The sequence below is a fragment of the Grosmannia clavigera genome, assembly GCF_000143105.1.
Source record: "Grosmannia clavigera kw1407 unplaced genomic scaffold GCSC_167, whole genome shotgun sequence".
In the NCBI taxonomy this organism is placed as follows: domain Eukaryota; kingdom Fungi; phylum Ascomycota; class Sordariomycetes; order Ophiostomatales; family Ophiostomataceae; genus Leptographium; species Leptographium clavigerum.
This window is the reverse complement of record NW_014040772.1, coordinates 861,919-875,351: the sequence shown is the minus strand read 5'-3', so window position 1 is coordinate 875,351 and position 13,433 is coordinate 861,919. Positions and strand designations below refer to the sequence as shown.

The 13,433-nt window shown below is 56.3% G+C and overlaps 2 protein-coding genes across 2 annotated transcripts; one reads left to right on the top strand and one right to left on the bottom strand.

Annotated features, from left to right (window-relative positions):
* Positions 1–792: 792 nt before the first annotated feature.
* Positions 793–4,101, bottom strand: CMQ_5941 (serine/threonine-protein kinase; the record flags this gene model as incomplete). The annotated part of the gene is made up of 4 exons (XM_014315006.1): positions 793–894; positions 977–1,311; positions 1,369–2,866; positions 2,929–4,101. The coding sequence occupies 4 exons, from the start codon at positions 4,099–4,101 to the stop codon at positions 793–795; spliced, it is 3,108 nt and encodes a 1,035-aa protein (XP_014170481.1).
* Positions 4,102–9,216: 5,115 nt separating this feature from the next.
* Positions 9,217–13,243, top strand: CMQ_6027 (RNA-binding effector protein; the record flags this gene model as incomplete). Its single annotated transcript, XM_014315092.1, has 2 exons — positions 9,217–12,206; positions 12,361–13,243. 2 exons carry the CDS (start codon positions 9,217–9,219, stop codon positions 13,241–13,243), a joined length of 3,873 nt encoding a protein of 1,290 aa, XP_014170567.1.
* Positions 13,244–13,433: the final 190 nt, after the last annotated feature.

Sequence of the window (13,433 nt, the reverse complement as noted above, 5' to 3'; positions counted from 1 at the left end):
GCTTTGATTGTGCCACTGGGATGAGAATAGGATCGCATCTTTCTTAGGGAAAAGGTGGCCCAGTAAACTGGATGGACATAAACGAGAGTCATTGAGTTGATCAAGATAGGGCTCCAGTTCCTAAGAAAAATAGACAGGTGACAACATCTGGTTAGATTTCACCAAATCCTTGCGATATATGTGCCACCCGTGTTACGCCACATGCTGCAGACCCCTCATCTTCCACAATTACAATTGTTGTTGCGTACATGCGACATAAACAGCACGCGCTGTACTACGTTGTATTCACTGCGATGGCAGAATTGATGGATTGGTCCAGTTGTATCATTTCCAACATATCCATTCTCTCGTGGACTGCTGTAGAATAGATGTATTCATAATGGGGGTAGGCAAGTGTCTCATCTATATTGGATGCAGAGATTGCACACACAAGTACGCGCCTTCATGGTAAATCAGGTCAAAAAAAGAACATGAGATCATGGGAAGACCAAAACAAATAGTCAAGTCCCTCCTACCCTGTAGGTTCGTCGTTTCTCCCCAAAGAACAATAACTGAAGACCCAGAGGCTATTTTCTGCCTCTTTCGTCACCCTCTCCCAAGTGTAGTCGTGGCTGTAAAATAAGAGAAAAAGTAGTGCATTGGGCCTGCATGTTCCCGGTGCAGAAGGGAAAGTGGCGCTAACGAGACGTACATGTCCGGAGTATGAGGACAAGTAACGGAAGAGATGGTGTATAGAATGCTTCGGCAGCTCGTCCGGTCGCTAAGGATATCTCACAGTCTTTTGCCCCCTTTCTATTGCCCTTTCCGGGCTTTCTCAAGGGCCTTTGCCTCGCGAGCAGCCCGAACGAGAGGAGACAACTGGTTCAAATCTACGCAAAGCTTCATGAAATCGTGCTGTGAGAAGACGAATGTCAGCAATCCGGGTGCAAAGTAGACGAACAAGCGGAAAGAAACAGAGGGAGTATGAAGTGCGTACCCGTAATAAATCATGGGCGCTGGCCCGCTTGTCTGGTTCTACCTTGAGGGCAAAGTAGAGGAAATCGCGGAAAACTTCCGACAGGTTCTGTTCGTCTTTGATCACCGGTGTCCCGTTGGTAGCGATCAACCACAATGCTCGGAGAGGTGACTCTGTCAGGTACGGCGGCTCGCCTTCGATCATTTCGATGGCCATGATTCCTAGCGACCAGATGTCCACTTTGCGGCCGTACTCCTTCCGCGTGACCACCTCGGGTGCCATCCAGTATGGCGTGCCCACCATGGTTGTCCGCTTGTTCTGGGCTTCGTTGATGGTAGCACAGAAGCCGAAGTCGGCTGCAAAGAGGGGTCAGCACATGGAAGCAAGGAAAGATGGCAGTCGGGGAAACGCACTCAGCTTGATGTTGCCTTCCATGGACAGAAGGATGTTGTCGGATTTGATGTCACGGTGAATGACACCCTTAGAGTGCAAGTGCTGCAAGCCCCTCAGGGTCTCGCGGCAAACAGAGGCAATCTGGCCCTCTGTCATGATGTTGAAGGTGACAACGTCGGTCAAGCTGCCACCCTCCATATACTCCATCACCACCCACAGCTCGCCGCTGCTCAGGTAGCTGTCGATGAAGTTTACAATGTTGGGGTGGGAGCTGTCCTTCATGACGAGGATCTCATTGATGATTAGGTCCTTCTTCGGCTGCTGCTCCAGGTTCATCTGCTTGATGGCCACAAGGCGATTGCTGCCTCTCTCAAAGCCGGTGTAGACGCCACCCGATGCGCCCTGGCCAACCTTTGACAGGCCACGGTAGATGTCGCGAGGGTCTCCTTCTGAGCAGATCAGCCGCAACCTGGAGACGATATCGCCGCCTGTGTTTGCGCGTGGCCGTTGGCGCGGTTTTGGTGCATTCGCCAACTGCTGTTGCTGAGCCTGCTGCAGTTTCAGTTGAGCCTGCTGCTGCTGTTCTGCCAGCTGCTGCTGCTGCTGTTGTTGTTGATGCTGCTGTAGCTGCTGCTGCTGCTGCTGGAATGTCGGAGCTGGGTATAGCGCCTGCGGTGAGCGCGCTACGCCGTTCGCATCCGGTGACCGATTGAGCTGGTGGTGCTGAGAATGGGGAGGCGTTGGTTGTTGTACGAGGCCTGCGGGTGACTGCGGCTGGCGCTTGCTTGCAGAGCGCCCCAATTGGCCGGTCATAGCAGCCTGTGCCTGTGCCATGGCCTGCTCCTGCTGGTGCTGTATCAGCTGTTGTTGATAGGCGTTTGCCTGTGCAATGACATTGGCCTGGACGCTGGCCTGGACGCTGGCCTGGGCTGAACTGTTGGCCGTGCCGAAAGACGCAGTGGCACGAGAGCTAGACCGTGATCGGTGCTCCTCGGGAAGCATGGGAACATTCTCCTTTGGCACGCCGGACTCGTCCAGCGGCTGCACCATCCCTATGCCGGAGTCCTTGGTGGGCAAGAACGGAGGATGCGGGGCAGATCGGGAGGGTAAGCTCACGGGCGGCTTCGGGGCTCGCCGGCTGGGCACCAGGTTGAGGTCTTTCATCGGGGTTCCGAGAGGCGTCTTGGGCACGGGTGGTGGAGAGCGTGGATTCTCGAAGCTGCCATGGTGGTTGACAATTGGGAAACGGGGGCTGGCGGGCGGACTGATGAGCGACGGCGCAGCCATGTAGCCCGGGGACGCGCCAGGCTGCTGTGACGCCGGCGATGTTGGCAGCAATACGGGTTGCAGACCCGGCCGGGCATCGTGGAACTTCTCGAGGACCTGGTCCTCTTGCGGCTTCTCCGTCGTCTCTTTGTAGAAGGTGATGACCTGCATTAGTGCCTCTGGATTCTGTGTGCGCTCTTTCTCGGTAATGCCGCTCTCGCTGATCAGCCGCTGCCATTCCTTCGGCAGACCCTATGCGAGAGGTTAGAAGAGCAGCAGCAGCAGTGAAAAAGGAGGGGGGGATGTATACGCACGGTAAATTGTCCTGTGTTGCTGTCATAGCCAACATGGGTGACGTGAACAGGGTTCTCGGGAGCCGAGATGAGCGGTTTCTTTGGCGAGCCGACCAGACTGGTCATGAAGCCAGAGAAGCCGGATTTCTTCCGCAGCATGGAGGGCGCCTTGAGATCTTTGGGCTCGTCAGAGTAGCGCTTGGAGGCCAGGGATTGAGACTCGAGAACCTTGGCGGCGCTGATCTGGGGTGCAGACGGGATCTTCTCGGCCATCTCGGCGGAAGGGACAGGTGAAACAGCGGCGGAGGCGGGAGCAGACACGACGGTTGTGGTGGTTGTAGCGGTGATGGTGGGGTTGGAAGCAGCAAAGGCGGAGGTGAAGCTGCCGAGCTGCTGGGCCGACGGAGAGGCCATGGCTGGATGGAAGGGGTATTGGGCGGCTCGAGGAGGGGAGGGCGCACTGCGGGCGGGCGGTGCTGGATAGGACAACAGTTGAGTCTGAAGAGGGGCAGCAGCAGTCTCGTCAATCCGGTTGAGGATGGCAGCACCGTCAAACGGAGCGCCGATAAAGTCTTCTGACGACGAGGTGAGCGCACCGCCGTGGCTGTTGGCAGCGACGAAGGGAACGGAGGCCGTTGCCGCGGCGGCAGTGGAGGGAAGGTTGGTCTGGGGGCTCTGGTAGTTGTGGAGGTTGTGGATGTGGATGTAGTGATTTTGGAGGCTCTGGTGGTTCTGGTGATTCAGGAGGCTCTGGCTCTGGCTCTGGGCCTGTCCCTGGCTCGGGTTCTGGTAGCTCTGATAGCCCTGGTAGGCCTGCTCGCCCTGCAGAGACGGAAATCGGTAATGCGGCGACTGGACTTGGGGGTCGGCCGCGAGAAAGTCGCCGCTGGCGAGAATGGGTTCAGGTTTCGGCAGGCCGCTCGGAGCGGCAGAGGGCAGACGACGAGGCGAGGAGTTGTTGGACGACGACGCGTTGGCCGAGACGGACGAGCGAGTTTGCGGGGCACTGGGAGCACGCCTCAGACTCGTGGAGCTGTGTTTGCTCTGGAGCGATTGGATGTCGAGGGTGCGACCATCGAAGCTGAGGGAAGACGACTGCGAGCGGGCTTGAGGCGGTCGCTTGGTGAGGCGTCGACGTTGCTGGGAATTGCCGCTGGAGAAAGTGTTCAGACTCTGGCTGCCGCCTCCGTCCATGGTACACCTGTAGGCGGAGCAGGCTAGGAGCAGAGAAGTGGAGGGAAGGGGAAGAAACAAAGAGTGCGGGTAATAGTGTCTATACTTGTATGGATTGGTGACTTCTGGTGCTTCGGGTGCTTCTGGTGCTTTTGGTGGGCTTGGTGGGCTTGGTGGGTGCGCAGACGGCCTTTTGGGGGCGCCTCGGTCGTCCCTGGCTTTTTTTCCCTCTTTCCTGCTCGCTCTGGGCGGTACGCCTTCGCTTTTGGGCGTGTGAAGGCCCTGAAATGGAAGGGTAACTGTGGGCCGGTCGGGAACGGAGACGTGTAGACTAGTCAGGAAGGAGCAGGCTTGCCTGGCCAGAAAGCGACGGAGACAATGTAGCGCCAGAAATGGTCTGGATGGCAGCAGACGGTGCGTCGGGAGAAGGAGGGGGGATGTGGGCTGGTTTTGGATGGCAGATTCCTCAATCCGTGTCCAGAACCGTTAGGCTGGTCGTCTGTTGAAGAATCTCTGGTCGGAAAACTGGATGGTGGATGGACTGTGGCGTCTGCTCTAAATCTTGCCAGTACGAGTACGCAACAGAAGAAAGCCCCGGAAATGAGCAGAAACCGGCCCAGGAGCAGAGTCGTCGAGGAAGCGACGAGGGGTGGAGACCGTTTGACCAACCGTAACGGCTGCTGCGAGAGAAAAGTGCCCGTTGCGTAACGGAGGAGTGGAGACCATCGACAAAGTAAGTAAGTACCTGCACAGGTGTGAGGTGTGCAGCATGCGGCAGAAAGACGCGGGAAAACAAGACCCGAGAGTCAGGTAGTAAGATAGCAAGCAGCTCTGACCGTTGGCGATTTGGCATAAAAACAGGAAGGCGCGCAAGGGGACGGAACGAGTTGCGTTCCGAGGCTGCAGCTCAATCGCGAGATGCAATCGTGCGCTGTCCACCGCACGGAAAGACCTCGTCTCTTTTCTTTCTCTCGCTCTTCTTCTCTCTTCCCTGATCCTTGCTCCCTCCGTGCTCAATTTATTGCGCCTGTCCGGCCTGGTTGTGCCGTCGTACCGCCCCCCCCCCCCCCCCCCGGTACTCGGAAGATTAGATCTGGAGATTTTCCGTCTACGAGTACCTCTCAGCACGACTCGACGCCTGTTCGTCCGGTGCCCGATGTGGCACCACCAGAGAGTCGACCTGTCGCACCCAGCCTCAGCCGTAACATACACAGAGCACACGTACTTGTAGACAAGCGATGGGGGGGTCGCGGGGGTGCGCGAAATCCTCTGTTTGGTGGAGGCGAAAGGGGGGAGAGGGGGGAGATGAGAGAGTGGTTCGGGATGTGCTGCTTCAGAGCTTGCGACACGAGCCAGCTTACTTTCGTCTTCTCTCGCACGCGTCCATGGGCGTCTGCTGCGACGATGGAAATGCTCGATTAACCCGGTCTGATCTGCTACAAGCCACAACCAGTCGACGTCTGGCTCAGAGACGCTTACGAGGCCCTGCTTGTCGCTCTGTATCTTGCATACATGTAAGACAGAACCCTGCTTCCCAATAACAGTGGGAGCGGCTAGCTGCGACTGGGAAGCAGCGTCGTATTGGCGCGTCTGTCTGCTTGTTCCCCGTCGCCTGCTATCTGCCTTCCGTCTGCCCACTTGGCTCCCCAGTCACTCGATCCTCTAATGAGAGCTTCCCGGGCAGAGGGGACACAAACACCTCTTCGGGCGTTTGTCTTATCTGCGCCCCTGGGGAACAATCACTGCCAGGATAGCTTTGCTGATATACGAATTGCAAGACAGCCATTTTCTGCTTTGGTCAACTGGGCCCAATCAGTTGACGTGGTGCTCGTTTTCTCGGGATACAGCGGTCACTTCAGCTACGACTAACACACCGCGCGGAATTTATACTTACTACTACAATTGGACTTGCAGCCCCGCAGTCCAGCAGTCCTGGAATTTCGTTGAAGTGCCGTCAGAAATAGATAGCGTTTACTATGTATGGCTTGGGGCCGTTCGGGGCAGGGCTAAGTTTCCTAGGACGAGAAAACGGTACCTTCGGAGATTTTGTCCTCTTTCTCATTAGACTGCGAGCAAGAAGCATGAAACCTTCGCGGCAAGGCAGCAGTCTCTCGCTCGTAGAAACAAGGCGCATAGGATACATCAGTGTCTCAATGCTGAAACTAGGCTCTGACGGTCCATCTAATAGAATGGAGAAACAGAACGGCGCATGTCCGTTTTCAGCCATAGCGCGTTTCCTTCGTATTGTTCTTTCTTTTGGAAAGACATTTTTCTTCAACACCGGCAATCTCGCCGAGCTCTTTGTGTATTCAGGCAACTGATGTACGCAGAGCCAATCTGGCTCTTTGTCCTATGAATATCAGCTACCAGAAGAGATGCAGTCCAGGCTACCCAAAAGATTCTTGGCGGGAAAACCCCCCGTCGATCTCCTATGTAGTGGCAGACTAAAGCGAAACCCCCCAGAGATACTGTTGTTTCGATCTTTGTAGACTGCCTGAATGGCGTATGTTTCTTTTCGCTCCTAGCATCACAAGGTGGATAATATGTACACATAGAAAACTCCACATGCTGTATTCGTCCGTCGGGCGCACGGTAGAGGGTCGAGGGAATCCTCAGTAGATTACTCGTCTAGCATATTGCTATCTTTCACACCGTGTAAGTAGAAAGAACTCAGGCCTACTTCTCGGCGTATTTTGCAACTTTCTAGCAGCCTCTTATACTTCACAAGAGATACAAGAATACTTCTGGACGGGCATAACCCGCGAATTCGGCATCTTGCCTGTGGAAACGAAACCCGCTCTAACTTATCGGCAGTTAAGCGCTCAATTGTGCGTTTCTTCATGTTTCTTAATGATTCGGAAGGTGAATTCGAGTGCATTGTTATGAACATATGTTGCGTCAATCTGTATTAGTAGCTGTCTACCGTATCTCCAAGTGCTAGTTCTAGGTCGCACAACTTTCTTTGCAACATTCTTTCTGCAAGGACGCCTCTTCGTATCTTAGACTGAATTAGGGTGACATGTGTGCAAAGGACTTACTCCGTACAGAGTACACAAACAGAGCTATGGGACTTGATCAAAAATTACCCTTCTCCGTATAGACACCAACCACTGGTAGAGTAGTGAACGAGGTTAAAGCCACACCTTCCAGCACAATGCAGCTTGCCGTGTCTCGTAATGTGCTACATTCATTGTGGTATCAATGCTGCGCGCCGGCTAAAGACAGCCGCATGAACATGTTTTGACCACTTTGTGAACGGAACATGATCGGGCAGGAGCTTCTCGAAATTCTTTGGAGCTTGTTGGAACCTGTGCAACGTAATGCATTTAAATACAATGTGTGCATCTTACAAATTTAGCACGAGGCACAAGGCTGTGCTGAGCTTGTTCAGCATATGTTTTCCAACCAACCACTGCCTCTCAGAACACCCCTTTACCTATTCTATATTCGGCATCAATATGATGCTGAGATCAATGCATTGCCCCTAGAGAACCAATACAGTGCTTAATATTAAGTGGATACGACGACTAGCAAAGAATTGTTTGAAATGGTCTCGATAATTTTGTAATAGTCATATCAACAATCCGCCCTAGCAGAATATGCATCTTATAATGAAAAAAAAAAAATTTACCTTAGTTTTTATTTTGGCTCACATAGTGAGCAAGTACATATACGAACACCGCCAGTTATTCCGAAGGTGTGAGAGGCCACGTGATCGTGCATGTGTGCGCTTGCCTATGACGTTAGCAGTACCATGGTAGGAGATCAAAAAGTAAGATGTCCGTACTCCGTACATACGTGACATATATACCAATGCTGCTTTGACCTATCGACCGCCAAAACGACATGTCTTGACGAATACTCCGTATACGAGTATATTTTCAGCTTTCCTACGTAGTGCAGGAGCTGTGTTGTATTCCGAATACTCCGTACGTCGTGTTGTTTTGTTCTAGACCAATTCAGTCCACCGCCTAGCAATTTTGTTGGTGCGGTTCGAAATTAGGTAAGCAGACTGCGAAGGACAAATCATGAACGGAGTCGTGTCCTCCGGACATAATATAAGTGCGAGCTTTAGGACCCATGTAATTCGCATTAGAATAGGAATGGTCGGGAGACTAGTATCGTAAGTTACCGGCCTGCCAACGACTCTCCGAGCAGAGCTGTCTGCGATATGCTGACAGATGACTACTGCAGACAGCGTATTCGGGCTGTAATAATATTGTGTGCCTCTGTGTTGGGACCGGCACGAGTCAACACTCAGCAGCGTTCTTTCTCATATTCTGTAAGAGAGCTCTTATGTAATTACTATACTCCTGATATATATGTTTTTGACCATTTCCTTTTTTTATTTTGCCATGGACACGCAACCCGTAGCCATAGCTCTGAGGCCAGCTCGACGAACACCCCATTTGAAGCCATTCACCAATCAGATGGTATCAGGCCCAATTCGCCATTGATCTTCTCGCATGCACTCGAGCGCTCTTTTCTGTTCCTTCCGTTTCGCTCTCGGCGCCCCGCAGTTTCCATAACAGCCCCCCATTACGCTTTCTGGCTTCAGATATCTGTCTTCCGTCTGCTTCCTTCCATCCTCGCTTCAGCACCGGGACACCTCACAAACTCCCCGCATAGGAAGCTGTTGGGACGTTCCGCTAATAGACCTGCCTGGTTTGGCCAGCTTGCGCTCCTATTTCCTCTTTTTTATTGTGGGGCCACGTCTGGCGCCTCAACTTAGGTTCGGGAGTTGATTCCATCTTCCAATTCCTCTCCTTTTCGTTTTCCCCAGCACTATCTCTATTCTCTCCGCCTCAACGCACTTCGAGCTTCCCCTGTGCTGCTTGGCCATTGTCCATTGTGCACAGCACGCTGGGATTGTCTGCCCTGTTATATTTGCTCTTACAACGATTCCCCGCTCCCGTTCCTCCTTTCCGAGTCTTTTCTTTTTCCCTTGTTTTCGGTAGCTTTGCTTGTGGCTCGTCTCACGGATCCGTCAAGGGTGATGCATGTGCCTTTCTCTGGCAAATCTCCTGTTTAACGAACTGCTACTACAGACCGCTGTGATTGTCAATTGCCGTCTCCACATCCTCAGCGATCTCAACGCCACCACCCAACATAATAGCCCCCTCTGAACGATCGACCATGGCTTCTAGCGCTCCAGCTGCTTCAGATCTCGGAAGTGAGGCATCTGCGGCCCAGAGGCTGCTGCAGAAGCACCAGGTTACGGTCGAAGAGGTACCCGACGAGGATGACCTGAAGCACGATGCTGCCGTCTCCACTTTGGCGGCCACGGAAGCCGACGGCTCTGCGGCCAAGCCAGCTGCTGCCGATGGCCCTGTTCCATCCTGGGCGCCCACACCGTCTACCAAGGCTGCCGGCAAGCAGAAGGAAGCAGAGCCGGTTGCCATGCCGAAGCTGGACACCCAGTCACATGAGCTCTTCCCCGAGCTCGGCGCCCCCAAGAAGGCGGCCGTCAATGTGGCTCCTATATGGAGCGCCAAGAACGGAGCTGTGGCCAATGGAAACGGCACTGCAACCGGTGCGTCTAACGGCTCCGCTCGGTCGTCGATGCCTTCGACGCGGGCAGGCACGCCTGCTAATGCGAACGGAGCAGGCTCTCCTAACGGGCCGCCGTCGTTGTCGATTCCCGGGCGAAACGTGACGACCGTCTTCCTGGACGACTCGCAGATTCTCCCTCGCGGGGCCCTGAAGCGGCCGATTCCCGACATCATCAAGGATATTAACCGCAAGTCGCGCGCCAACGTCACCATGGCTCCTCCCAGTGGAGGCAGGAGACGCTTCGACGCTACCGGTCCTCCAGATGTGGCCCAGCAGGCATTGAAGGACCTCATCCAGCAGATCGGCGCAAAGGTCACGGTCAATGTGCCTATCCCGCAGTCCGTGAGGCCGTTCATCATCGGCAAACAGGGCGCCACTATCAAGGCTCTCCAGGAGAAGACCGGGGCGCGGATCCAGCTGCCCAAGGCGGAGGACGTTGCGGCGTCTGCGCTGGACGACGACGATGACGCGTTGATCGACGTGACGGTGGAGGGTAACACCCTGTCTGCCCGTGCTGCTCACGACGCTATTCTCAAGATTGTGGGCGAACGCACGGCCAATGTGAGCACCCGTCTCCGCGGTATCCCAGCCGAATTCTACCCCTTCATCGCCGACCCGAGAAACGGACTGCTCGCGCAGCTGGAAAACAACGGGGTACAGGTTCGCGTGCCGCCTCTGCAGCCCTGGTCGGCGCAGCCGCCGGCTGCTCCAGTGGCTGGGTCACGGCCGGTGTTCGTGCCCGCCGCCAACGACAATCACATCCAGCTGGCAGGTGACCGGCTGGCGGTGCAGAACGCGCGGGCCGACATCGAAAAACTGGCGGAACAGCTTCGCCAGCAGCTCGAACTGCAGCAGACGGCCATCCCGAAGGGTCGCCAGCAGTTTATTATCGGCAACCACGGCACGCCTATGGATGAGTTCTTCAACGAGACGGGCTGCGCTATCGTGCTACCTACGGACGAAGAGGACGACACAGTGACGATCATCGGCCCTGCAGACCAGGTCAATGCCGGGCTCGACCGGGCCATTGACCTGGCCATGGGCATGCAGTGCTCGAACTACGACATCTCGCGGTTTCACCGGCAGGTCCCGGGCAGTGCTACTGCCCACGCCCGGAACGTGACGCGGTATCTGCGGGAGCGGCTCGAGATTGAGCGGCTCGAGAAGGAGTACCAGGCGCACATCAACACGCCGTTTACGAGCGAGGGTGCACTGCCGTGGGAGCTGTACTCGCGTGACGGAAAGAACGCGTTCCGGGCGCAGTCGGAGATCAAGAACATCGTGACTGGCCACCCGCCTTCGCGCATGGCAACAGTGCCGGTCGACCCGTTTTTCCACCAGTTCCTCCGCAACGACGTGCGGCCGCGGCTGCAGCAGGAACACGGCGTGTTTTTGGTTGTGCCGGACGCGTCTGAGCCGGCTGCACCGTTGCTGCTGGTGTACGAGGGACCGTCGGGTGGTTCTGCCGAGCCGTACGCAGTTCCGCAAACGGCGCCGAGTGCCGAGCAGCTGGCACTCTTCCAGCAGGGCGTACGCGATGCGCAGAAGCACATCCTGGACCTTATCGGGGCACAGGAGGACATCCAGGCGGTGTCAATCGACGTGCCGCTGAAGTATCACGACCGGCTCCGGCGGTTCATCAAGCAGCAGCAGGAGAAGCGGCAGGCCAACCAGCCGCCTGTGCGGGTGTCCAACCTCGGCTCGGTGGTGACGCTGCGCGGTCCCAAGACGGCTGTCGAGGGCCTCGCGGCGAAGGTGAACGCGTTTGTGGAGCAGGAGAAGGAGGACGAGAAGGAGCGCGGATTCACGCTGTCGTTCGACTTCCCCAAGGCATACGCCAACCACCTGATCGGCAAGGGCGGCAGCAACATTCGCGACCTCCGCGACAAGTACGACGTGGAAATCCAGGTGCAGGACGGCAAGGTGGAGCTGAAGGGGCCCAAGGCCAAGGCGGAAGCAGCCAAGGCGCACATCAACGCGGTTGCGCGGCAGCTGGCGGACGAGGTGACGCATGTGCTCAAGATCGAGCCCAAGTTTCACCGGGAGCTGATCGGGGCGCAGGGCAGCACGATCAACCGGCTGCAGACGCGGTACAAGGTTCTGATCTTCTTCCCGCGGGTGGCCAAGAGCACGCGCGACGATGACTCGGCAACGGACGTGGCGAGCGAAGCGGGCAAGGGCCGGCGACAGCAGGGACCGGACGAGGTGATTGTGCGTGGCCCGAAGCGAGGAGCGGACGAGGCGCGCGAGGAGCTGATGACGCTGTTCCTGTACCTGAAGGACAACGCGTACACGGCGACGCTGAGTGTGCAGCAGAAGCAGGTGCCGTACCTGATCGGACAGGGCGGATCGGCGATGGACGCGCTCCGGCAGCAGACGGGGGCGAAGATCGACATACCGAACAGCCGCGGCGACCCGGAGTCCATTGTGGAGATCCAGATCAAGGGAACCAAGACGCAGGTAGCAGCAGCCAAGAAATTTCTGGAGGAGAAGAAGGCGGTGCTGGACGACACGGTGACGAAGACGATCGAGGTGGAGAAGAAGTACCACAAGGCGCTGATCGGCACAGGGGGGTAATTTGTTTATTTTGTTTACTTAGTTTCTTTGTCTACGACCGGATCTGCTAACACCTTCAGGATCCAACCTCCGAGAACTGGTGGTAAAGGCCGGCGGATCGGACGATCGACGGGAGCTGTCGCGCACGATCCAATTCCCGAGTCAGGACAGCAGCGGCAGCACGATCAAGGTGGAGGGCCGCAAGGCGGTGGTGGACGCGATCGTGGCGCAGATCGAGGCATTTGTCAACGAGCGAGCGAGCCAGATCTCGAGCGTGTTGGACGTGCCACGGGACAAGCATCGGGCGTTGATCGGACGAGGCGGCGAGACCCGACGACAGATGGAGGCCAAGTTTTCGGTGACGGTGGACATTCCGCGCCAGGGTGAAGACCGGACGGAGATCAAGGTGACGGGGCTGCCGGCGAACGTGGAGAAGGCCAAGGAGCACATTCAGTCACTGGTGCGCGAACAGCACAGCGTGACGGTACAGGTGCCAAGGCGGGTGCACCATGCCGTCTCGAACAACGGGCAGTTCTTCCGGCGGATGCGCAACGAGAATCAGGTGACGGTCGACCATGCGGGCCAAGCGATTCCGCCACGGCCGACGGGGCCGACGGCAGCGATGCCAGTCAACGGCAGCGGGACGGTGCCGCTGATCACCGATGACGAGGAGGCAGCAGCTGGTGCGCATTCGTGGCGCGTGGTGGAGGCGACGTCGTCGGAGGAGGGCGATATTCCATGGGTCCTGCACGGCTCGCCCGAGAACGTGGAAGAGGCTCAGCGGGCACTGGCCAAGGCGATCGAGCAGCAGGGCCAAGGCGGCGGAGCGACAGGCTATCTGCTGCTGCCGGACCCGTCGGTGTTTCGGCATATTGTCGGACACGGCGGCAAGAAGATCGAGTCGATCCGCAAGCAGAGCGGATGTCGGATTCACGTGCCGCAGGGCCGGGCTGGCAACGAGCCGATTGAGGTTGTGGGCAGCAAGGAGGGCGTGGAGGTGGCCAAGGACCTGATCTTGGCGGCGGTGACGGAGGGCGCAAAGAAGCCAGAGTGAAGGGGTGAGGGGATGAGGCGACGATGAGGGTGAAAGTATCTTCTTACGTTTTTGGACACGAAAATGGACTCTATAAAGGATACAGATAAAAGGGTGCTGATGCGGGGAACATATGAAAAGGCAGACAGAATGCGACGACTATCTGCGATGATTGCTGTATGATTGTATCATACTCGTAGCGGCACTTGAA